Source organism: Rhipicephalus microplus, chromosome 2, assembly GCF_043290135.1.
Source record: "Rhipicephalus microplus isolate Deutch F79 chromosome 2, USDA_Rmic, whole genome shotgun sequence".
Classification (NCBI taxonomy): Eukaryota; Metazoa; Arthropoda; class Arachnida; order Ixodida; family Ixodidae; genus Rhipicephalus; species Rhipicephalus microplus.
Genome location: NC_134701.1, coordinates 237,389,227 through 237,416,184, shown reverse-complemented (window position 1 = coordinate 237,416,184; position 26,958 = coordinate 237,389,227). Strand labels below are relative to the sequence as shown.

The 26,958-nt window shown below is 41.8% G+C and overlaps 1 protein-coding gene across 3 annotated transcripts; it reads right to left on the bottom strand.

Moving 5' to 3' along the window:
* On the bottom strand, positions 1 to 26,818 carry Pgk (phosphoglycerate kinase). 3 transcript variants are annotated; one of them, XM_037421335.2, is made up of 12 exons: positions 26,660 to 26,818; positions 26,154 to 26,207; positions 25,938 to 26,090; positions 17,236 to 17,380; positions 14,741 to 14,844; positions 14,452 to 14,571; positions 11,826 to 11,940; positions 11,564 to 11,743; positions 11,008 to 11,084; positions 9,267 to 9,367; positions 3,865 to 3,963; positions 1 to 196 (listed from the first exon to the last, which is right to left on the bottom strand). In XM_037421335.2, exons 1-12 carry the CDS (start codon positions 26,719 to 26,721, stop codon positions 21 to 23), a joined length of 1,386 nt encoding a protein of 461 aa, XP_037277232.2. In that variant the 5' UTR covers positions 26,722 to 26,818; the 3' UTR covers positions 1 to 20. The 3 variants fall into 3 exon arrangements, with proteins under 3 accessions (XP_037277232.2, XP_075734033.1, XP_037277233.2); XM_075877918.1 differs by lacking the exon at positions 26,660 to 26,818 and adding an exon at positions 26,352 to 26,568; XM_037421336.2 differs by lacking the exon at positions 1 to 196 and adding an exon at positions 2,893 to 3,147.
* Between the last annotated feature and the right edge of the window lie 140 nt (positions 26,819 to 26,958).

Here is a 26,958-nt window from a genome sequence, read left to right as displayed (position 1 = left end):
TGAAGGTTGCATCTGTTGTTTTATTGCTGGCGACGAGCCCTATAGATGGCCATTATGACGCCCATGCTTACAAGCAAAACCACTGCTGTCTGAGCTGGGTAGTGCTTGGCCACAGCCATGGGGTTGAAGCAACAGCCGCAACCACTTCCTGCCCCGGCGTCATCGGAAAGGTAGGCAACACCAGGGAGAACCTTGCCTGAAAACCAGTGACATTTACTAGGGCAGGTGAATGCTGTTGCATGCCACGAGAGAGCTGTACTATTCCATACGCTTGTCAAATATCAGAGCACGTCAAAGCACAGTAAACTTGGACGGGCCACAGACCGTTCATTAAAACTATTGAAAGTTTGAATAATGCAAGGTTGAAAAGGATCCAAATGAAAAGTTTGCAACTGTGCGAGCAGCTGATCCAACTTTTCAGCACTATATGCCGAGCTTGGATGTGTAGTAGACTCGCAGTAAACGGAAACCTGTTGAATAGAATTACTGCTTAAACTGAACTTTTGCTTCTGCAGTGCTTGGTTTTGGGCTTGTATTTTGCACCCGTTTACCTCTCGGCAAACTGGACTACTGCTAAATAGAACATATTTTCCCGGTCCCTTCAGGTTCCATTTACTGAAAGTCTGCTGTATATCGAAGTAGCTCCTTAAAAAAAAAAGGGGGGGGGGGGGAGGGCAAAAAATCAAATTTGTAGTTTTAAATGGAAAAACAAAGATACTATTATGCCATGGTGGTGTAGTAGTGGAAGACTTAGAATACTTTTTTACCTTTTCAGGTTATTTAACATGCACCTAGACCTCAGTAATGTAAGAAAATTGGACACATCGAGCACCTGTTCTTGGGCCAGCTGCTTTATTATCTACTTTTTCTTCCTTTGCTTCACTCAAGCTGCCCTTGTGCTAGTCGAGCTTGAGCCCCAGTGCCACTTTTAGTCACCGCAGTTCGCGCTTGTTTTTGCATTCTGCTGTCATTGAGACAGCTTTCATGTTGATATCTGCAACCTTGAGCTGAGTAGTGCAAACCTGTAGCCAATAGGTGTGAAACGGTAGTCTAGTCTGTCAGTCACTGTAACACTAATGCTTGTCCACAGCCTCAGCCCTAGGCATCATTGCCCTGCAAAACGTCACATCACCATACTTCCTGAACATTCATCACGTTTTGAAGCAAAAGATGTGCTGGGCATACATAACTCAAGCCAGGTCCAGCCAGAGAGTTTATCATGAGCCACAAGGCATGAATGGGTAAAGCATTTACATCAATAACACTCTTGATACAAACCCACTGCTTTTCTATTTTGATTTTGCTTTAAATAGCCACCATTTGAACTGGTGATTGTTGCTAATATTTGGACTGGCCAAAACCTAGACGAAATGTTAAGGGTCACACACCGTGCAATACAATGGAAAGCGATGGACAAAACATTAGACCGGAAGACAGCAGAATTTGTTGGGGAACAAACAACCATAGAGAACATTCTTGCCGACATTAAGTGAAAGAAACGAACTTGAATTGGCTGCATAGTATGCAGGGCAGAAAACAGATGGTCATTTAGAGCAACATTGCCAAGAGATAGGAAACAGCTGAGGATGGCAACAAGTCATAACAAGCAACAAAATTAAGTTCGCAGGGTTAAAGTGGGATCTGCTTGCACAAGATAGGGTACATAAGAGATTATTAGGAGAGCCTTTCTTCCTTCAGTACATATAAAAAAGGTTGATGATGATGATTTGCTTCTTTCAAAGCTCATGTCGTCCGCCGTCGCTCGTGAATCACACCTAGCACGATAATTTTTCATGTGAAATGTATTTGTTGCCAGGGAGAGCCAAGAAACTACTGCAATGGGGCCAAATGTTCAGTAATAAATGAAACAAATACATTTCCATCAAGTTAAAATACTGAATGCACATTTGTTATTGTGTGTGCCTGCAAAATTTGACTTACTGCGTGGTTTTTCATTAGCCAATGCCTTTTAGTGGAGCACATTATATTGAGCACATTTGGTAGTACATTCTATCAAGTACATTTGGTAGTACTTTATATCATTGAACATCCCACGACATCTAGCCACACCTTGCCGTTCATTATTGGAAGCCTAACCAAGACACTGCATCTAAATTACTTTAACCAGCTTGAACCAATGATTCTGGAAATTTTCACTTAAAGCTAGCCATTTCATGTGTTGCCATTGTGAAGGTGTTTTGCGTTAAACTTTTTCTTTTGCAGAAAGCTGCTGGAACAGTAGAAAAAAAAAAAAAAAGAAGACCAGCTAGGAAGGTGCACAGCACAGAAGCAAATTATACAGAATGTGCAAATACAAGCAAGCGCAAAAAGCATACATTCGCTCTCCAGTGTTTATGATAAGGAAAAACAATGAAGAAAACATGCCGCAGCTGCACTAGCGCAAATTTTGCTCCACCCATAGTGCCACAAAGCAAATGCATATGACAAAAAAGAAGAGTGCAATGCAGATACCACAAAGGCTGTTACGCAGCTTTTAATATAATTTGAATAGCTTGAAAGCAGCCCTTATTGCTAACCACCAAGTACAGGACAGTGAGACAACAATGCCACTATGAACTTATTTATCCAAAATGTATCTCACCAATATCGAAATGTAACAAATATCTGGTTAAAATTATAATATAACAAATGTTTCTTTTTTTGCATTTATAGGTCATGATAACAAGGCTCTACCACATTATATTTTCCAGAGTATTGTATCAGTGCACTTCTATGGTAACTCGCTTTTTTCAAATCAGTAGGTCACAAAGCATTCTTATGAAATGTAGAAATATAAATTAGTACAGCATCATTGCTCCTGAAACTTCTTGTACTTGATGGAAAGCACCACTATGCAATAGCAACCGGCATACAAAAAATGATAAAAGCAGGTGCACTTTGGAACTTTTATTAGCCACACAGGACCAACACATGGGACACATTCGATTTTGGGCACATCTGCACAAAGCCAATAAACAGCACACCTAAGCAATCTTGAAGGGCCTCTGCACTCTTGCACTGTGTGCAGAGCCCACACTTTGGTCTTTCTGCTACACCGCACACAATGGCAATAGGCCGGCAGATGAGAAAAGCAGGAACTGTGTTTTTAGGCATCTGACAGGGCTGCAACGCCAGGCAGAACTTTCCCTGCAAAATGGGTAAATAAAATTTTGTCAGGAAAAAAGAAAAAAAGGCCTTCTGCAGAAATGGAACTTTCGAGTTGCATGAAGCACAGCCAGTAGTGCATGCCAATGCCATTTTAATTAAGCAGCCAGTTCTGAGAGACGTTTCCGAAGCAATAGCCAGGATGAAATGGCTAGCACTTTCACCTTATCGATACCTTTTCATATGATGCAGTAGGTAGGCATTTGCTACATCGAACTTCCATGGGCACTGTAATTTAGGCTTTGCCTCCTTTACGATGAACTTATGACCTCATTTTAAAAGAACAATTTTCAGTTCCCACAGCAGAAAATAAAAGTGCATTTATAGTTCCAGTTTCTGGGCCCCATCCTAACTGCATGGAAGTACAACACCCTTATAATCAAGTTAAATGTTTGTTTGTTTGTTTGTTTGTTTTACAGAAGAGGGGGTAGATGGGGGTGTAAGCAAATGTATAAATATGCCAAAGTAAAAGTTATAATAAAGATTACAAGTGCTTTTGGTAAATATGTACCGTAGCTGAGCAAAAGGAAACTGTGGATCCATAGCACTTCATAGCACATCATAGCACTCTTAAATTTCTTGATAACTTCATACCTTTTGTTGCATCGTTGGACAATATTTTGGATAGTACATGAAGTGCTGCTGAATGCTAGCTTCTGTGGGCTGCAGAAAGTGGAGGAGCAGAAGTAGAGCACTCACCTTCCAGGAGCTCAAGGCTGGCTCCACCACCAGTGCTGACATGGCTGACCTTGTCCTCAGTGTTCCACTTGGCACAGCAGGTTGCAGTGTCACCGCCACCTGCATCATGCCAAGCATCGATGGTGTATTGGCGATACGAAGGGACATGAAGTGAAGCACTTGGCGAGTTCAGAATTAGAAGTCATTTGAAAACTCTAATCTCATTAATGTCACCATCACAGGCTCATCACGTGAAGAGAAAACAAAAAAGGCAGTTTCATTCTTGAATTTCCCACCAGCCTCAGCAACTGTAAATATCTGCGAGATATTGCCTATTTCAGTTTCTTTTCACATCTCAGCCGTAATGACCCAAAGAAATTTCCTGCTACTCGATTGAAACTCGATTTATCAAAGTGTTGACCACACTCGTATTATTATTGATTAAATTAGGATGTTCGTAAAACTGAGAAAGGTGTCTTTTGGTCCTTCGTAATCTACAATATTGACATAGCAACACTGAAAAGCTATAATGACATTGTTTTTGCCAAGAACCCATGCATGTGCATGTGAAATGTATGCTAGGGAAGCCCGAACATGGAGCCTTCCATGTTTCCGAGACCTCAGAAGTACCATGTCAGGGCAATGTAGGCCAGGTAGACAGTCATAGGAAGTATGACAAACTACTGATCGACAGACACAGCAATCGTGAATGCAATGACTGTGTGTGCAGGCGAAGTTGTGAAGAGACAATGCTGTCAGCCACATGGTGACATAACATAGCATTGCTGCCCCATGCACCACGATCCAGCGCTTGAAAGCACTACAAACTGCGAGTCCATTTACCATGCATGGGCGCAGTTAGCATCCTCATCAAAATAAAGCTAAAGTTGTGATTAGTGCTCTCAGACGTTTTAACTAGGCATGTCAAAATATTCAACCACTTTAAATATTACAGTATTTGAATTCACTTTGATTAAAATATAAATTATTGGAAATATTGAAATGAACTAATAAATCTGTATTAGTCCTTATGTAACCCCCTGTTAGGGTGGTTTCACTCCAGTGTGCGGGTGTTATACTGGGAACACACGTATCCAAAGAAAATTCGCACTGCCGCAGTGCTTCACTTCAAGGTTAAGGGGGGACGTGGCAATGAAAATTATCTTTGTTATTTATGAAGCCAAAAGCATGAAATTTGGCATGCAGGTGTCACTTGTGCTGATATTGTAACTGAAATCGGTTTTGTGCTATCTAATATAACTTTTGAGTTACAACACTTGATAGACTCTCATTGTCATCTGAAAATTAATTGGCTAATTAGACACAAGTTCGTCAAAACTTTTGCATAAGGAAAATCACAAGGGTTCATTTTGTGCCGTAATGCTATTGGTTTATTTTTAATATTTAAGTAAGCACACAAAATTTTCTTTTGAAATGTCCTGGACATACTGTCTTACCAACAACTTTTACAAAAAGCCAATTACAAAAGTCTAGAAAATGGAATGGCTGTAGCTTAATTTGTTGTGAAATGGCACAGGGATGACTGACAGCAACTTCTCAAAAATAAAAGCTGAGAAAATGGAGTTAAAAAAAATTGGAGCTAGAAGCTGATAAAATGAAACTCGGAGGGAAGCTGGCTTTATTTTTCATAGGAGAAATGCAGCACTGATGCTATCTTCAGCTCCAATCTGTCCTCTTTATGATGATGCCAATGAGGTGGCACTGTGCCAAGGGAAAGCTTCAAATTTGCATTTTGCTATGCCCAATTTTCACAGCTTTTGACGTTAGCCAACCAGTAAAAGGCTTGTTTCTAAACTTCTACTACTTATTTTGGTCTAAAATCACACTGATATAAAACATGCTCTCAGGATTACAGAAAAAAAATGGGAAAACTGAACATTTTGACCGAGTTTACAATTCCTATTGCCACGTCCCCCACTTAAATGAACGTATTATATCCTCACACCCATTAATCATTCTTTAATTTTAAAGGTGTTATCCTGGCCTACATGTTCCAAGTACGGTAAATTTTAAAAAGTAATGCACAGACTATCACGTCCATTCAACCAAAAGTCAACTCCTGCTATTACATGTATTCAAGGTCGCTTCCACTTCCCCTTGATTGAAAAAAAAATGGCTTTTGATCGTGCCTTGTTTAAATTTTTTTTAAATATTGTGCAGGTTAGTTGGGTCAATACAAATATGCTCGTTTTTTTTTAAATGTGAAAGGTTCTATTAAAATTCGATTCAAAATTATTTGAGCAGATCACTATTGTATCAAATTCGCTTCGAACCTAAAATTTAATATTCACACAAGCCTAGTTTTAAAGTGATGGCATCAGAGTACATGCTCGATGAAAGACTCGTCTAAAAACTGGGGAAGCATCACTGCTTTTTTTTGCTCATTTATTTCAGAAAAAAAAAACTTTGTTAAATCAAGTTGGATGGCTAAGTTAGTTCGTTAATAAGGTTGATGACCCCAACAAGATTTACAGGTTTATGGTGGGGAATGGAAATTTCCTTGTTAGATCATGCGCTTCAAAAACTCTTGATTTAATTAGATGGAGTTTTAACTGTAGTTGCTACGTTAAGTGTATCTGTCCTTTATAATACAAGCAATTTATTTTCACCAATAATAAATCTGATGATGTCACAGTGAGTTGTTTTTGAAGACTCAAAGCAACATTGCCACGTGTACTTTCTTTGTTTTTTTTTTTTTTGCCAGTTTTTTTCCTGTGGTAAGAGTGGTGCTTTTGGTAAGGCAAGAGGGTAAATTACTAAGATGAGATAAATAGGTTTTCTTTTTAGTGCTTCTTTAATGCTGCAAAAAGTGAAACAACAGACTATGCACTTATTTTTTTAAGGAAGTGCTGCAATACTTTTGGTACCCTATGCAAAAACAGACAGAGCAAAGTTGTTATTATTATTATTATTATTATTATTATTATTATTATTATTATTATTATTATTATTATTATTCACAGCACTTCAAAGCTCTCTCTCTATCCCTTGTCATATGAGGGGGGAAAAAAGTTGCCTTCCAGTGTTTCAAAATGAATTATTAAATTTTTAACCCAAGTTTTTTTCTGATTGGATGCATCGCGATTTCATTGTACCCTAAATTCAAACTCTGAGCCGAAGTCTCAAAGTCATTTTAGTCACAAGAAAAAGAGACCTTTTAAATTCAGCGACATACATCGTGACACTGCATAAGGTGCATTACAAAAAGAAGTGTTGTGGCCAGTCACATCTGCGTAGCTCATAGCATAATTATAAAAAAAAATTTCAAATATGGGACAAAAATAGTCATGTGCAGGTTGAGCCGTAAATGAGAGATTGGGTTGCATGGTTGGGCTGCATGCGCAACGGGCTGCATGTTTAAAGCCCTTGTTTTAAGTACTCTCACTACATGACATTTTTATACCATATTTTAACTCTCTGGGGGTTGAACTTTTTTTTAACTTTACCAGATAGTATAATTACTTTATTGCAGGTTCTGAATGTAAAAATGTCTAAAGTCAGGAAAGAATAGTAAAAAAAAAATTGGGAACAGTATTTTGGTGTCAACATCACTCAGAACTGCAATATTGGCAATAGTAGGCATATGCGAACATTTGAATGCTTCGAATATTCGAACGAATAGTTGAGTATTCAATTTTGCTTTCATTCAAATTTAAATTGTCAAATATTTTCAAAGTATTCGCAATGAACGAATAAATGTATATTAATTTGCATGTCATCACCTGTAAAAATGGTTTCACTGCAATGTAGGAGTGCTGAACCGTGAAACCACCTATCCTGGGGAAATTCGCTTTGCCGAGAAGCCCTCCTTTAAATTTAAAGGTGCTCTGCAACACTTATTGAACATGGTCAGAAAATGCAGCCGAGAATACGCGAGGCAAAAAGTATAGCGCAGCACGTGGCCTGTTATTCACAATTAAATTTTAAAGCTAAAAACTGCTTTCTTCCCTCGGCAAATGACACTACAAGCTCAAAAATCACTTGTCACAGCCATTGGCTAATTAAAGCATGACGCGCTTTCGGAAATCTGCTTGCACAAGACTAATTCTAGAAACTTTGCGGCGGTAAATTTGTGAGGCAATAAGCATGTTTACTGGCTCCATGGCTACTTGAAAAAGTGTTCCAGGGCCCCTTTAAAAAAACATGTTACCCGCAAATCAATTCATTTTATTAAGCTTGTTATGATGGCTTATATGCTCCAAGTATAATAAATTTTAAATTGTTAAGTATCTTACAGGTTATCACTTGCATCCTACCGAAACTACTATTGAAGATTGTTTCAGCTTCCTTTGAATGAAAAAAAAAATCGCATTTGCATAGAGCCCCTATTTCAATTCAAAAGAAATATTGTGCAGGTTAGTTAGGTCATGATAAATATTCCTTTTTTTATTATATGTCATACATACCATTCGACTTCGATTTGATATTATTTGATCAAAATCCCTATTCACTTCGAATTTGCTTTGAACCTAAAATTCACTATTCACACAAGCCTAGGCAATAATATTTCACAGTGCGGTATTCCTTGAAACACAAGTCTACATACAATGCCTTATCCCAGTTTTCACCCATGAAACGTGTATCTCGTCTCCTCTTGGGGCAAAGAGTTGTGCTGGGACACACACACCTTCATCTCAGTGTACGACTACCTCAGGCAGAGTAAACTTGGTAAATAAGGAGAGCAAGAATACTCCGACAGCATGAATGATAAACAAGATAAAATAGAAATGAAGCGCCAAATGGAAATCAACTCCGCCACCCCTGCAAGGAAGTACCGATGAAAATGAAATTCATGTTTCGGCGCCTCTGGTGCAGTCACACAGCTAACAGAAACTATGAAAGGGCATTGCTGCAGACCGCACAATGTGCTGAAACTAGAAGTTTCAGCACATTGTGAAGGAAGATAGCACATCTCTGAAGGAAGATAGCACAATCGTTACAAACACTCCCTGTATGTTCTAGGATGTGGCAGTACTTCGCAGTGAACATGCATAGTCATTAAGCACAAAACTTCAGAGGGCCGGAACCATTCCCGTACGGAGAAGACATTGCGGGACATAAAACCGTCGCCTTACATGTACGGCAAAAACACTCAAAGGGTTAACGAAGCAGCTTTAAGCACTGGCGTGGCTCTGTGGTAGAATATCTGCTTGCCGCACAGAAAGCCTGGGTTCGATACTCACTATAGCCAAACATTTTTATTATTTATTTGCATCTATATTGAATTTTTCCCCACAGATAAGGACTGATGATCGCACTGTAATTTCTACAAAACAAGCTCTTTAATGTCATCGCATTAAAACTTGCCGTTGTAATGAGAGCTTAAGAATTTCATCTAAGATTCACAAATTTTAGGTTTCACGACAGCCCTTACGTAAATAGATAACTAAACACAAGCTTACCGATAACTGTAATGGCACCCGCCTTGGTCACCTCAACAACAGCGTCCATGACACCTTTGGTACCAGCACTGAATTTCTCCCACTCAAACACACCCATGGGGCTGGGAAAAAAAAAGAAAAGAAGATTAAAAAATATATACTTTTCTGTGCAAGATGGCACAGAAGAGTAAACATTTACATCAAATTTTTTCTCCACTCTTTTCAAGCAGTGCGAGATATTCAGCACGAAGAATTTCACAATTCAGCCTCTTGTTTTTTGGGAGCTCATTACTTTAGAATAGAATGACCCCCCAAGGGTCTTCAACAACGATTTCATGACAACCTTGAGAAGAGCAGAAAAAAATCCGCCGGAGCAAAGCCTATAAACTTGACCTGGGAAGCGAAGATCTTAGACACGAGGATACGAGTCCTTGCTGAATAAGCTTGGACTGGCATTAATCGTGCCGTAAACGAGCTCTTTTTTTTTTGACATGGGAAAGTTAGCCCAACCCAAGTGGTCATTAAACCCCATGCCTCGGAATTTTAGGTCTATAAGCTTTGCATATACTAAAGCCGAATCCCTTTACAAGAGACACTGATATAAAAGACAGTGTATCTACAGTAAGAGACGGGGTGATCGGAAAATGCATTCGAAGTCCCCTGCTTATAATAGACAACGAAAATTGCTGCTCGGAGCATGCCGCTTATAAAGGGGTTTAGCTTTAATAAGATATGGACTTGATAAGTCTTGCTGAGGTACATTTATACATTAACAAGAAGCAATTTGACTTTTTTGGCTGTTAAATTGTTATCTTAGGACGTACAGCTATGAATGACTTGCGCATGCTATTAAAAACAGCTCGTGTTATACGTCTCAAAATCAAGATATGATTATGAAAGACGCTGTAGTGGAGCACTTCAGAAATTTCAACCATCTGGTCTCCGTTCATGTGCGCTGAAATCGCACAGTATACGTGCCTCTAGCGTTTCACCTCCATTAAAATATGAACACCACAAGCGGGATTGAACTCATCCGAGCACCAGCCGAGCACCATAGCCACAGCTCGACCGCGGCGCACTGTTTTGTATGTGAAAAAGTGGTGCCACTCATATAAATTCATTAGTAGTCATCACTTGTCCAATCCACTTTTTTCCTGGCTCCTATTCCTAGGCTTAGTTTTACGTTAACCATAATCTTGAGAAGCAAAAAATATGTGAAAATTTTCAGGACAATGCCCTCTTTGTCTCATTGAAAACTTTAGGTCAGTTCAGATTACCAAGCCTAAAAAAAATAAGACCTGGGAAAAAAATAGAAGAGCTCGAAAAGAACAGAACACCAGAACAACGTGCACTCGACTCTGCTGTCTGAAGAAAAGCTTTCTAGACCCCTGTTGATTCCCAGCATACTAGTGCCCCTGTTCTCCTAATTTGTGCTCATTGTCCTGAACAGCCACAAATTCAGCCTGTCAACAAAGAGTGCTATGTAGGCTTTGCTACACACAACACCTTATAATTAGTGCTAACCACAGTGATTGGATGTTTGAAGAAATGAGAAATCAACTGCATCTTCAGCAATGCAACTAACAACCATTTCAACCTTGTGGATAAAGTTGCTGTACTTTCGTTCTCTCATAGTTGCCAACACACACCAATGCACACATCTGGCAGTGTGTGTTGCTGACACACTCACTGCCGCACGCACTCATTTATAGAAGTGCTATAAAGAATGTTATCTGGCCCTGAAAAATGTATGAAGACTTACCCATTCCACACAATCGTCTTAGCCCTCTTCACTGCTGCTTGAAAATTGGCCATGCTCTCAGGACCAATGTCCATGCCCTGTTGAAACAAGTATTCATATCTGCACACGTGCCACACAAACAGGGTAAAAGCTGTTTTAAATAACAAAAGTGAAAGCAGGATAAAGAATAGACAAAAGCTGTCAAGACTCATAAGCAACACCAATGCATTGGTGTTTAGATGAAATAGAATGTTTAACATATAACTGTTCGGTTACTTTCGTACACATTATGCAACAGTCTCACAAACTTAAAATATGGACGTAAGAGCTAGGGTCTCAGAATTCACAAACGAATTTTCTATGTGCAATGCGGTACTATGTACAAGGCTTCCCTCATAAAACACACGGTATCTCAGCGAAGCCATCCGATTTAACAGATGACACTTTAAACTTGGCATACTCTTCCTCCTTAAGGTAACAGAACTAATGGTAGAAAGAACATTAACTGTTTACTACAATATTAGGAAATTAAAAAGGCAATTCTATAACTTAAGATAAAAAAAAAGCAAACACAAACCATCCAACCCTTTGGTATTCCACTCTTCACATCAGCCTTTTCAACGGATGCGTGCTCACTGAACGTATCACCAGTGACAAAGTCGCAAGGAAGGTGAATCTGAACGTTGTTCTTCTTTGCCTTATCCAGAAGCTTCGTGACGATGTTTGCCCCATCACTATCGAACAGAGAGCCCCCAATCTGTGGAAAAGGTAGGACAGTTCAATAAGCAACAGCAGTAATTGCATGAAAGGAAGAAGCCAATGTCAGCAAAGCACAGTACCTCCATGTTCTGCGTGACCTTTAGGAAAGTGAATGCCATTCCTCCGCCAATAATCATTTCATTGACTTTGTCCAGCATGTTCTCAATGAGCTGAATCTTGTCCTTCACCTTGGCTCTAAAAGAGGCACAAATGGCAATGACATGCAATTTGTGAGGCCATGTAGAAAAGCTGGTAGGTAGGCCAGCAATTAACAGCATTGCGAGAGAAAAGGAAGAGTAAGCAAGTACATATCTATGCAGTCAGGCCTAGTCTTTTAACATCAGTTGTACCCTCTTCATAAAAATAATTTAACCTGCAGGTGCCTGAACTCTACGGAACTAGGAAAGCTGAATAGCTTTTAAAGTCCTTGTGTATTCAATACTGCTTGTAGCAGGTGAGTGCAAAACCTTGGCTACTATAAATTTTTTTATAACATTATTAGATATTAAGCTTAACTTTCAATTTCATTAAATTTTATTTAACAGAGCTTAGATGTATAAATATTTCAGTTAACACCTCTTATATGTACAAATATTTCTTCTCAACCTGCTCAATGGGCAATGGGTTATTTCTCTTTGCAAGGTGCACCGACTCTTCTAAACATTTATCCCAAAACCACGATATGATTCTGAGGGATGCCGTGGTGGAGGGGCTAAAAAAATTTCTACCACCTGGGGTTCATTAACGGGCACCTAATGAATAATATACGGGTCTTGAGCATTCTCCCCTCTATCGTTAGTGTAGCCACCAAGGCTTGAAAGATTATTAAATGCACAAGCATTTTTATGCCAACTTGACGAGAGAACTGTCCGTCCATCTGTCACATAAGACGATCACCAAAAGAAGTAGATGAAGAAATTTTTTCACTCCAGCACTTCGGTTTGAACCAGGGCCCTTCATGCTGCAAAGATCGGCTGTCTCTGCTTAGCAACATCGTAAAGCCCACAACAAGCATTGCCATTATAATAAAGTCCAGTTCATCCTTCATGCTGCATATCACTGCAGGTTACACGCATGCACATAGACGAGAGTAACCTACAAAAAGCTTTGCAGGTTGTGCTTATAAAATGATTGTATAAAACTTAGTTATAAGAGTGCAAATGTGGTATGAATCCCAGATATATCAAACTCTAATATATCGAATTATTGGCTATATCGAACACTTGAAAAATCCCCTTGAACTTACCATGTAAAACTATGGGACCGGTGCACCCATATATCGAACTCCCGCACAGCGGGACACCCGCTATATCAAACGCTGTGCCGTGCCGAAGCCCAGAAAGTGCATTTTTCTTAGCAAACATTGATCAATTTTAGGCCATGTTCCTTTTTTCCGCGCAGGCGACAAAAAAACAGGCGTTATTCCATCGTGCTGATCTGGTTCTTTGCGCGACGCTTGCTACGTCTGTACGTTTGATGCACAATCTGCAGGTCTTAGCGCGCTGACATAATGTTTTCCAAAAGACCGATTGCCGAGGACACCAAAATGAGAATGAGATGTGACTCGGCAATCTCAGAGCAATGCTTGCATGTGATGCGCATTCCCTTCCTTGTTGTTAGTGCATAATAATATGCAAGCTCAAAAACCATGGCCTTCGAGATGTGCTACTTTGTCACGTATTTTTAGTGTTTTCGGTTTCAAAACACGTGTCTCGGAGGCTACGTTTTTTTTTTTTATCTTTTCGCATCAAAGCCACTAAAAACAGCGGCTGTCAGCTACAAAGCCATAGTGAGATCGATATCGCCAACACGTCGACGGTGAGAACGAACAAACTCGGCGTTGCGTCTTTTGCGCCTTGTGGTTTTGTGCACTTCTCGCCTCCTTCCTGATAAATGCTCATTCGGTAGTTTAACTGAATGTTGACGCGCACGTAGCAATAAAAATTATGACTGGTGCTTGGAGCGACGTCAAGTAAAACACTGTGTTGTAAACGTTCCTTGCGGGCCAGGTGATGACTACAGGTGCGTCATGACCGCTAACAACGGCGCACGGTGCCTCACTGAATTCTGCGACTTATCAGCATTTCCGGGCACCATTTTGGACAGAAGAGACTTTATCGGTACAGATAACAATGTTGCTGTTTCTGACTTCATCGATGCTGAGATTTTGGCTGGCCGTGCCACAGAATAGTACTCGTGCGTGTATGATGAATATGCGAACGCCTTTGCTGCCGCCGCTAACCAAGATTTTGCCACGCTACAAAGCTTTCATCGGCATTCTGTGTCAATCAACGTCGTGGCCGAAGGAGCCAAGTTCGCTTGTTTGAAAAGCTTCAATGATATTAAGGATGACTGGAACTTGACAGCGCGCAAGAAGAAAGACAAGTTTACAAACTAAATAAAGTGTGGTAACCTGCAGTTTGCATCTTGTTTTTGAGCGAATCGTTATCTTAGCTCTTGTAACAATTTCAGAGGCCTGAAATTCTTCAATTTAGGCCTTACGTATGCATATTTTGTATTTCGAACTTTTTATATATTGAACTATTTTGCGATCTCCTTCAAGTTCGATATATCCTGGATCGACTGTAGTTCAAAAGATTGCTACAAGAGTTATGTCTGACACACTAGCTCAGCAAATGCTTGACAAATGGTTTAATGGAAGAAACACTACATGAGAGACATCAGAAACATATGAAGTAAAATTACCCTCCCAAGATGGCCAGGAATGGGCGAGCAGGGTTATCCAATGCTTTGCTGAAATATTCAAGCTCCTTCGTCATCAAAAAACCAGCAGCCCTCTTGTCATGTTTGATACCAACCATGGAACTGCATAAAATGAGACAATTTTACATTTAAAACAATTTCAAAGGCAGCAACTAGATAATTTAAAAGCTTTGTTTCAGTCAATACACCTTTTTTTACAATCCTAACGTATAAACCAGACATTCTCAATTATTTATATGCACTATGCAACTTGCAACTTTAAGAAAAATACCTGTGAGCTCGATGAGCAGTTCCAAATGCATCGTTGACAAAGACATCACCAAGTTTTGTCAGGGATTCACGAAATGCAGCTACTGCCTCAGGAGAAGCTTTAACCTAGAAAAAAAAAATTGCAATTCCTCACAGAAAGCCGAGCCTCGAAAGGAATGGCAGCTAGAAGGACTGAACTATGCAGTAATAATTTATACATGGCAAACTTGAATTAAGTATATTAAATTATTAAACATATTCCAGGTTGCAGATATCGCCAAACTGTTGCCTTTGATACATGTCGATTGGATGGTGAGAAAAATTGGAATGTTGATGATGCTCTAGTCTTTCTGGTGACATCACATTAAATGTCATATAGTAGCTCCACAGATATCTTGACATGCCTAGATGGAACACACCTTATTACAGTTGGTCAGCAGGAAGTCTAGCATTTCGAGCACCGAGATGATAGCTTCTAGTATTGCTCTATGGCACATGTGCGCAGCATTTCTTTTTCACTGAAGTTTTCAGCAAGCATTACCTTATTGTGTTTTCAGTAATCATTGTTTTGCAAGAACTTTCTTTGTGTGGTTTTAATGTGCCAGCAACAAGAACAGTTTATTTATTTATTTATTTATTTATTCAAAATACCTTACAGACCCAACAGGGCATTGTGTAAGGGGAGCATAAAAGAAATACATACATGAATTGGTACAATTTCCATACAAACAATAACATGAACTAAATGTCAATTATTATAAAAGTCCTAACAAGAATAACAATGAGAAAATAATAATATTTCAACAGGAATAGAATGGCAATGAACATCAGATGAGTATACGCGTAAGATAATGACGTAAAACAAGGTAAAAAAACAAGCAAAATTGTGAAAAGACTTTCCATTATTCAAAAGAAAACATCACTGAATAAAACACAACAGAACTGAATGGCATGTTAGCATTCAAACCATCAAACAAAATAAGATTAAAGTAAGAGAAAAAAAAACGATATACTAGTAGTGAATAAACGCGTAGGTGCCGATTTTGATATGAATAAAACGAGCAGTTAATCCTTGAAATGGGTGAGTAGAAGGTGCCGGAATTTTTCCCGATTGCGTTCTGCTACGATTTCATCTGGAAGGCTATTCCACATGCGGATGACACGGGGGAGTGCAGATGAGTTAAAAATGTATGTTTCACCATATATGCGTGTGAATGAAAGATGATTAATTATTCTCTTTGATGTGAATGCAGATGTTTGCAACGTCATTGATAATGGCCTTGTTAAATGTACGTATTTATGGAATAATGAAAGGAGGTTTAGATCACATCGGCTGCTCAAAAGAGAAAGTGATAAGCTTTCTTTAATTTGTGTTATGCTTCTGCTATGATCGTAGTTTTGTGAGATGAATCTAGCAGCTCTAGTCTGGACCGATTCCAGCATGTTAGATAAATAGCTGTAATGAGGGGACCAAACTGCACAAGCGAATTCTAGCTGAGGGCAAACAAATGTTACGTAAGCTAAAGCACGTATATTTGTGGGCGTCTAGCGTAGATTGCGGCGTATGTAGCCTAATGATCGTGAGGCGTCACAGCAGATGTTGGTGATGTGGGTAGTCCAAGAAAGGTTTGATGTGAAGGTTACACCTAAATATTTAAAAGAGTCAACACTATATACGGGATTGCCATTAATAAAGTAAGAAAACTCAGAGTTAGAATGTTTGCGAGAGAAGGACATAACTAATGTGGTTTATGATGCACCAGAGAAATGCTGAGATGGTGAGACTATGTTGCAACTATACACCACAACTCAATTGGTCAGTATGGCCTCTTAAACTCTCAACAAAAATAAATTTCACACTAGCATGCATTCTTTAATAATTATACTTGTACTTCACACAACAACAAAAGAACGGTCGAACACATTCTTTAAATGCTGGTTTAGCCACGGCAAAACCCATTACACTCACAAACCCTACACTCGGGCTGCTCTGCACTCATGCAGTGTGTTCACTCTTGCATTGTCAGACGTTCAGAAACACCAGTGGTCAGCACAATAATTATGCCATGCACAAGTAGTCGATTCAGTTATTGAACATGTCGGAATGCTACATCATGCAAAGCCACAACACTGCTGCTGAAATCGATGCTCTCAGAATGCAAACCCAGCTACGTAAAACGCAAGTCAGAATATGACTAGTACATTCTCACTAACAATTGAAAAATAAATAAAATTACCAAGAATACTATTTCATGACCGAGGCTGTGTTACTGTGAAAGTATTCATATGATTTAAAGGTGAATGATGCAACTTCCCCGGTAAATTAAATATCATTATTAAACACAACCTACATGAGCAGCATACTAATAAGACGTATATTGATAAGTTGCATGGACAACTGTGGAACTTACTATGTATAAATCTTTTACAGTTTATTACCTACTCCATCAGCAATTATCAGTAAAGTGTATGCTTTAGTATAATCAAGCAGGTGCGTATGTATACTAAAGCAGGTACCTTTTGTCCATTAGCATCGACTCCTTTTCCTTCCTCTTCTACATGAAACCTCAGGTTCTCCAGCAAAAAGATAGTGCCATGCGGAGGATCGGCACATGCCTTTTCTGTCTCGGGTCCCACACAATCTGGCAGGAACTTTACATCTCTGCATTGCAAATGATATAATAATTGATGTTTAATCCTTTGTATCCCAGATGCCATGTTTGTGGCAGTCTTGTTTGAATTTTTTTTCTACCCCAGGATTTCACTAAGAAGCTCCCGACTCCTAGCTGTCACAAACGCGCAAGTCCAAGCTTTCACTTACACTTCATTGGTGGCACCATGAGCACTGAACTTGAGCGCTGCTTTCATTGTAAAAATGGACATCACGTGCGACCAGCAAAGACGACGAGGACCTGGTTTTTCATGCTTTTTGCTTATTACTTGTAATATCCAGTTATAAATACTTCTACATTTTTTTCGCGTAGCCTACTAGACAATCCGAGTTTGTAGTATTTTGGCATCATTGGTTGTCGACAACTTTGTGTGCAGTTTAGGCTTGCATACACATTTGTGGCACTCCAAACTAGGAAGTCCAGCTTTCGGGTATTCCAAAAAGTGTGCTGCAATTTGCAGTGTGATGCAGTATTGTTTCTTTTTTTAATTTACTGCAAAAGTACCTTTAGAGCACCTCAAAGCCTTGATTTATATGTGGGGTCCCAAAACCACCATATGATTATGAGAGACACCATAGTGGAGGGCTTCGGAAATTTAGACCAGCTGGGGTTCTTTAACGTGCACCCGAATCTGAGCACACGGGCCTACAGCGCCCACAACATTTCCGTCTCCATTGAAAATGCAGCCACCGCAGCCAGGATTCGATCCTGCGGGTCAGCAGCCGAGTACCTTAGCCATGAGACCACCGCGGCGGGGCCACTTCGAAGGTTTAAAAAGGTTTTTAATTATGGGGACAACAGGTCCAAAAAAGAAGATCCAAGGCATTAACTTTCAAGATTAATATTCAAGTCAAAGAGAAGATAAAAACTTGGAAGACTGAGGTTGCATAGAGTATAGAGATATTCCACCAGAGAGTCAGCCATGCATTGATGGTGAAAGCTCTAGAGACAATGAAGATGAAGAAACTGAACATGTATCTAGTCTGATGCATAGAGTTTCCTAAATATACACTAGAGGGAACTCTGGCGCTAGTGTCTATGGAAGCTGCAATGTACGACACTTCAGAGAGCATGGAATTGATGGGTAGTACACAGATTTGTCTAATCTTCTTACTTCTGGCTTCATATGTGTTTGTGTGGCTTGGAGTTGTTTTCTCACAAAACGAAAATCAGCAAATGTTCAGCTGTTATGCTTCACCACATTATTTTTTCAGGCTTGCCTTTTTAAATCCGGTAACGAAGTTCAAAAGGGTTCATTTTTGCCTTCGAAACAATACCGAGACACAGAAATAAACGAAGCCACAAGTGCGATTCGCCGCCCGCAGGTACAAATACTAGGCAAATCTGTGTACTACCCATCATTCCCAAGGTCGCTGAACAATCGCAGCACCAAAGTTCCTACTAGTTAATTTTAGGAAAGTTTATGGTCTAATGAACAAACAAAAACAATATGGCACTGGGTGAAGAAGGATCTCAAAAAAATAGAATAAGAAAACAAATAACAAAAACAATACAAAAGAAATCAACTGCTTTTAAACTTTTCATGCCTCATGAAAGATTTCTAGAGTTCAGTGTGATTGTCCGATTGTAAACTCCACATTTCTGGCTGTAGCAAACATGGAATAATGAAATTTTTATTAAATGTACAAATATTGATGTAAGCTTTTTTCTAAGTATTACTTTTAACAAAAACTACCTGGAAATATTTTTTTGGTTGCATTCACTGTGCAGACCGCATGTGGCAAATAAATGGTTTACATCCCAAAATCATAATGTGATTAATAGGGACACCATAGAGGAAGGCAATAAATTTTCGATCACATGGTGTTCTTTAAAGTGCACAAAAGTCCAAGCACAATGACATCAAGCATTTTTTCCATGGCAAATCAGTAAAACAAATTTCACTTGTGTGCATGCAAGCGCTGCTCATGTTCAATGCTTAGATTACATTTGCACTATGCTTAATTATGAGCATCATGCACTGGAGTTCTGAAAGTAACATGCTGTGAACTAGTGGCAAAAGACTTAGTTGGCCGGGTACAGTAGAAGTTGCAGTTGTCCACAGTGAGTTACGCTGTCAGCGGGCTGTACATGTAGCCAGTCTTACTTGCTTCATTTATGAGTTCAGGATACTCTTACTTTATTTGGTGTCACAGAACGAGCGCTAAAAATGGGCGCGCCGCCAAATTCTTGCGATAACGCGCGGGAGAGACGCCGGGAGGTCAAAAGAAAAAAAAAAGAAAACAAACATCCAAGGCTCCCCGGGCGCGCGCTCTCCCCTCGGAAGCGTGGCTTCGCCGACGAACCTCCTCACCCCACATCGGCGGCCGAGCAAGCCCGCGAAATTTCTAGAACGAAAGAGGCGTGGTCACGCCGGGTTGAGTCATCCATCGCAGAGGGCATTCAAACCGTCTCGCCCCCTCCCCAGCCTTCGCTGCGTATCGCGCCGACGAAATGACGAGAACCTTCTGGAATCTCGCGCGGAGGGTATTTAATCGAGCAGCCGAGACGAGAGAGCAGGAGAAGACGGAAGTTAATGCCAGAGCGCGTAGGGATTCCGCCGTGTAGTCAGCGAAGGTTTTGTCCCTAGAGACAAAGCAAGAGAAGAAGATATTTTCCACCTGAGGGGTGACGACTCGAGCTACAGGCAAGAGTGTGTGTCTACCGCTATCGAGCGAAGACGCGTGGCAACAGCTGCGTGTGTGAAGCCGACGTGTTTCCGGCGGAGAAGTTTGAAGCTTGGAGAGTGGCCGATTGAAGACGCGTGGTTTCCTGGAAGAGAAACTTCGGTGAGGTTTCCTGGAAGAGAAACTTCAGGGGCAGCGGAACGACAACAACACTGGACTTTGAGTGAGTGATTCTCGGAAGAGAATCATCCAGACTTTTGTTCCAAGAACTTTGGACTGAATAGGTTTTCTATTTCTTTAGTCTTTAAGTGTCTTGGTTCTTCAATGCATGCGACTGCATTGTAGTGCGTATTGTTGTCTGTGTCCGGTGTTTCGAGAGTGGCTGATTATACTGTGTAGTACGTTGTTTGTTTGGTGACATATTGTACTCAACTATTGTGGAGTGTGCGTTCTTGTGTATTGTTTTCGATCTGCCATTTTTGAGAATATAATTTTGCTTTGGTTATCAAATCTCGGCTCTGACTTGTTCTTTGGGCCACAGCCGGCGTCCGCTGGCACGCCAAAAAGGACCACTTCTAAATTGTCCACGCTTTCGTGGGGCGGTTCGGGGGGCCGATACTCCGGCCCTTGGAATTAGCCCGGCGATCGCCTCCCTAATTAACGGGACCCGTGACAATTATTCTGGCGTCCGCGACGAGCACCTTTTGGTGCACAGTGTGTCCAAAGTAGTTAGAAAGAGCCTCGAGTTGTCGATAGTGCTATCGGAACGATTTTGTGTGTTGCTCAGTGTTCTCGGTAACGAGTGCAGGAGAGTGTTCCGATAGACTGATTTAGGCAGATACTTTTTGCACGCGGCGAGGTTTTATTTGCGAGACACAATGGATCTCGAAAAGTTAGTAGCTCTTGGCGAGAAGATGGGTCTTTCTGGCGCCAAACTACGGAAGTGGGTCACCCAGAAGGAGAAAGAAGAAAAAGAGAGGGCCAAAGAAGAAAAGGCAGCTTAGCTGGAAAAAGAAAGGTTGGCGGTCGAAAGAGCCAAAGCGGAAAAAGAAGCTGAATTAGAACGAGAGAGGTTGGCAGCTGAGAGAGCCAAGGAAGAAAAAGCAGCTGAGTTGGAACGAGAGAGGTTGGCAGGTGAGAGGGCCAAGGAAGAAAAAGTAGCTGAGTTGGAGAGAGAAAAGTTGGCAGCTGAAAGAGCGAGAGAAGAAAGAGAAGCACAGGAGCGATTGCTGAAAGAAGAAAGAGAAGCAGAGATGGCTGAAAGGGAACGGCAGCGACATCACGAGATAGAACTCGAGCGGCTCCGTTTGCAACAGCGAAGTGAAACTCTGGTCCAAGCTAGAGTTGAAAGCAGCGAATGGGAGGACCATGGCTTTCGCTTGAACCCAAGCAAGCTGCTCGTAGCGTTTGATGAAAGGAAGGACGACCTTGACGCGTACCTTCACCGATTTGAGACGATTGCGAGGAGCCAGAATTGGCCGGAACATCAATGGGCAACTGCTTTGAGTACTTGCTTGAGTGGTGAAGCGCTCAGTGTGTACGGTAGGCTGACACCGACCGACGCAGCCAGCTATGCAAAGGTGAAAGCTGCTTTACTGAAGTGATTTAGATTTACTGTGGAAGGTTTCCGGGACAGATTTCGAATAGGAAACCCAGCTGATGGTGAGATGGCTACGCAGTACGCCGCCCGACCTAGCCATTATTTCGACAGATGGATCGAACTTTCAGGGACAGAGCAGGAGTACGATGAGCTTAGAGAACTCCTTATTCTAATGAGCAATTTCTCACCAGTTGCCACCCAAGCCTGTCGCTGTACTTGAAAGAGAGGAGAGCTGTGTCATTTGAAAACATGCTTGAATTGGCCGACCAATTGTTGGAAGCGCAAGGTGGCACAAATTTGACCAAAGTCAAGAAGGAGTGTCCCGAAGATCCGAAGAAATCGGCACCCGAACAAAAGAAGCGAGCACCGGAGAGTATTCCACGATTTTCTGTGTAACCGAGTGGGTCATCGCGCTAACAGCTGTCGAACTATCTTTACGAGCCCTACGGTTGTAAAATGTTTCAAATGTGTTCAGACTGGGCACAAGGTAGACGCATGTCGTAACGGAGCGAGTCAAACTCACCAGGTATCCTGTGTGCAAGCGGCACCGAAATCCGGTAATAATGCCGTCACCAATGGATTCGCAGAGTTGAAAATGGGGAGAAAATTCCTATTGTGGGTGCTGTAATGACAAAACAGTCAACCGGTGTTACGAAGGGAATGCCAACGCTGCCTGGAAAAGTTGCGGGCAAGAAGATTATGGTGTTAAGAGACACCGGTAGCTCCGCGGTTATCGTACGGAGAAATTTGGTGTGCGAAAGTGAGTTAACAGGCAAAACGAAACCAGTTTGTCTAATTGACAGTACGGTTCGGATGCTTCCTGAGGCAGAAATTGAGGTTGAAACCCCGAACTTCAGCGGGAAGGTTACTGCCCTATGTATGATGACCCCCTGTACGACCTCATCACTGGAAATACCGATGGGGCGCGAGGGCCGAATGATCCGGAATGTTTGGGAGAAGACCCTAAGATAGAGTCCTCGCCAACCCAGCGACCGCGAGATACAAGGGAGGAGCCGCCCGTGACGGATCTCACTAGAGCCCAAGGTGAAGCCGCGGTACAAGAGACCGTGAATGAGAAGATGATCGTGTTGAATGAGATCACGGGTCGAGCAGCTGGACTTACGTCGGCACGACCTCAACCGACCGGCAGTGTAAAGGTGACGGAGTCGGCCAGCCGGGCCAAATGTAGAGACATGAACAAGCTGGTAAATAAACAAACAGGACCCGTCGAACGTCATGACCCGTTAGCAGGGTCGGAAGTGACAACGATGGCTGAGACGCTGCCTCAGATACCGTCGTTGGAAAAGGCTCGCCGAAAAAGAACAAGGAAAAACAAGAAGAGATCGAGCGAGCACCGCAAGAAAGGACGCAAGCGCAGCTCGAAATACACAGGATAGGTGCTAAGGTAGAATCGGATTGTGTTTGGCAGGGCTGAGTGCCATATGTTGTGTTAATGTTCTTGTTGTCCTGTGTCGCAACTGTATGTTGAGTGAGTCAAAATGTTTGTTTCGGTGATGTGATGTATAGTAATGATGTGAGTATAGTAATTGTTGTAATGAGAGAACTTTGTACGTTTGTATTGTTCGGAATGTGTGATGAAGTGTTGTAGTCATGTACCTGTGGCTATATTTCATGTGTCATGGAATTGAATTACAATGTACAGCTGTATTGAGCGATCTATTGTGAATGTGAAGTGTCATGAGCGACGGTTTGTGTTACAGTCTTTCAGAGTGTGTGGTGACTGTTCGCGCTCGTTTGTGTGGTTTTGAATATTATGAGATATTCTGAAAGTGGGGGGCAGTGTCACAGAACGAGCGCTAAAAATGGCCGCGCCGCCAAATTCTTGCGATAACGCGCGAGAGAGACGCCGGGAGGTCAAAAAAAAAAAAAGAAAACAAACATCCAATGCTCCCCGGGCGCGCGCTCTCCCCTCGGAAGCGTGGCTTCGCCGACGAACCTCCTCACCCCACATCGGCGGCCGAGCAAGCCCGCGAAATTTCTAGAACGAAAGAGGCGTGGTCACGCCGGGTTGAGTCATCCATCGCGTAGGGCATTCAAACCGTCTCGCCCTCTCCCCAGCCTTCGCTGCGTATCGCGCCGACGAAATGACGAGAACCTTCTGGAATCTCGCGCGGAGGGTATTTAATCGAGCAGCCGAGACGAGAGAGCCGGAGAAGACGGAAGTTAACGCCAGAGCGCGTAGGGATTCCGCCGTGTAGTCGGCGAAGGTTTTGTCCGTAGAGACAAAGCAGGAGAAGAAGATATTTTCCACCTGAGGGGTGACGACTCGAGCTACAGGCAAGAGTGTGTGTCTACCGCTATCGAGCGAAGACGCGTGGCAACAGCTGCGTGTGTGAAGCCGACGTGTTTCCGGCGGAGAAGTTTGAAGCTTGGAGAGTGGCCAATTGAAGACGTGAGGTTTCCTGGAAGAGAAACTTCGGCGAGGTTTCCTGGAAGAGAAACTTCAGGGGGCAGCGGAACAGCAACAACGCTGGACTTTGAATGAGTGATTCTCGGAAGAGTATCATTCAGACTTTTGTTCCAAGGACTTTGGACTGAATAGGTTTTATATCTCTTTAGTCTTTAAGTGTCTTGGTTGTTCAATGCATGCGACTGCATTGTAGTGTGTACTGTTGTCTGTGTCCGTTGTTCGAGTGTGGCTAATTGTACTGTGTAGTACGTTGTTTGATCGGTGGCATATTGTACTCAGCTATTGTGGAGTGAGCATATTTGTGTATTGTTTTTGTGATCTGCCATTATTGAGAATATAGTTTTGTTTGTTTATCAACTCTCGGCTCTGACTTGTTCTTTTCGCCACAGCCGGCGTCCGCTGGCGCGCCAAAAAGGACCACTTCTATATTGTCCACGCTTTCGTGGTGCGGTTCGGGGGGCCGATACTTCGGCCCTTGGAATTAGCCCGGCGATCGCCTCCCTAATTAACGGGATGTGTGTGACATTTGGGTGCTTGCGACCAGAAAAGAAACCTTCGTTCACGGGCAATAAGTCGCGTTTGAACTCACTGAGCATGCGATGAAACAGTTTCACTTGCACGGCTTTACCCCATTCTTTGCTTAACCATGCGAAAAGTTAAAGCAAAGCAGCCAGTCACATCTCAATGCAATAGAACAATGTTGAAGACAAGGTTTGCAGAAGACTGCTGACTTGCAACATTCCCAGCAATCAAATCAAGTTTATTTCATTCTGTCACACAAAAGGAGGGACTGTGACAAAAAGCCCCACTTGTAATAGTGCAGCTAGTCAACCCCATACAATAAACAAGAAATAATTAAAGCAGTACATATAGTAGCAGAAGGAAAGGGAAACGCAGTGACGGAGCAAAACTATACACAACAGACAATATGAGATCTGGCTACTTCAAAAGTAATGCGCGACAGGGCCCACATAACAAAGAATGCAAGTGACCTTACTAAGTTACACATTAAATTAAAACCAGTTATTACATTATTTGTAATAAAAAACTTGAATACAAAACATTTGTCAGAAATGTTCTAGTATGATTGCTATTGTGATAATATGATTGCTATTGTGATGATGCATTTATAATATCTGGTACAAATTATAATGAAAACAAAAAATAGAATAGTGATATTGATTGAACAATTGAACTACGATGAGAAATTAAATAATCTATCAAAGTGTCTAAAAACATGAATGGCAAATATTGTGTCAGTCACGTTTATTCTACTGATCTCATATTGTATTTCAAATGCTTATGGTCTCGGTATCTAGCATCTCGATAAAACTGCAAAGTACCTTTGTCCAGCCCTAACACGTGCACTTGAACAACTCTCTAGCCCCGCCGCGGTGGTCTAGTGGCTAAGGTACTCGGCTGCTGACCCGCAGGTCGCGGGTACGAGTCCCGGCTGCGGCGGCTGCATTTCCGATGGAGGCGAAAATGTTGTAGGCCCGTGTGCTCAGATTTGGGTGCACGTTGAAGAACCCCAGGTGGTCGATATTTCCAGAGCCCTCCACTACGGCGTCTCTCATAATCATATAGTGGTTTTGGGACGTTAAACCCCACATATCGATCAATTATGAACAACTTTCTATAAAGGCTCCACTGGCAAAACAGATGGCGCTGCATTCAGTTGCAGCAGCGCCACCAATACGGTGCTGTAAGCCGCCAGCGCAGCCTTGCCAGTAGAAACACAAGTGATCTCAAGCAGCGCAAAAGAAACGATCGCAAACAACCGATAATTATGGTTTCCTCCTGAATATTTGTGGCGATAATTCACTTATCTAACCTGCAATTGCTGTTGCACACGTACGCTACACAATATCAATAATTTCAACACTCACCGTTTCAGCAAGCGCCTCACTTCCTCAGCAACAGGGGCAAGGGTGAATTTCATGTTAACATGACCGTCCGGGCGACCCAAGTGGCTCATCAACACCAGTGACTTTGCGCCTTTATCCAGAACGTACTTGATGGTGTCCAGGGCTGCCACAATTCTGAAAAATTACACCGATTCAGCTACCCTTGCAAGAAAGAGTACGATCGCGAAAGCCGCTCACCTCTGGTTGTTCGTAATTTTTCCATCACTATCTTGAGGCACATTGAAGTCGACTCTGAAACGAAAATAGAATTTGGTTGTCGATACTTTTTGTTTGTTTGTTTCACACACAAGGCGATCACGATCCACGGGAGCTCAAGGTTGTGGAAGGTCACGTGAATAACGGAGCCCTCACAACATTAAAATAAAAAATTAATACCGTTGGCAACGGACTCGTGCGTCGCACATCTCTGAACGTGAACATTAGATCGTTCGAATAGTATTCGACATTTTCTCCAGCTTAAACCAGATATTCGCAAACCAATTTCAATTACGAAGCTTAAAACTGTCCACAAATAAACGATCAAACCACGACCCGCACGAAATAGCGATGTTCAAAAGCATATATGCATGGAAACGGAACCATTTGACATTTGCCGGTAGCCTGACTCGGACGTTGATGGGGTCAACAGTCTCATTTCAATATTTAAATGGCTAATCCGGCCAGATAATTGCTAATGCCATTACCGAATGACGACTCTCTTGTCCTTAACATCCAGATTCTTCACAGAGAGCTTCTTGAAGCTCATTTTGGGCGAGAGTTGCGATCCTCGGGTGACCTTCGTTCGAAGAAAGGTTGCAGTGGGTGTGAAGGGGCAGTCGAACACGCTCTGGTTTCGCTTTCCGCAGAACTGCCCTCGCCCACTAACAGAATGCGCGCAACGCACAGTTCGCGTGCAAAGCGTTCTCAAGCGATATATCTTTGATAGCAAGACGCTGCCAGGGCCCATCAATTTAAACGGAAGCACATGCAGATTGTTCTTCCG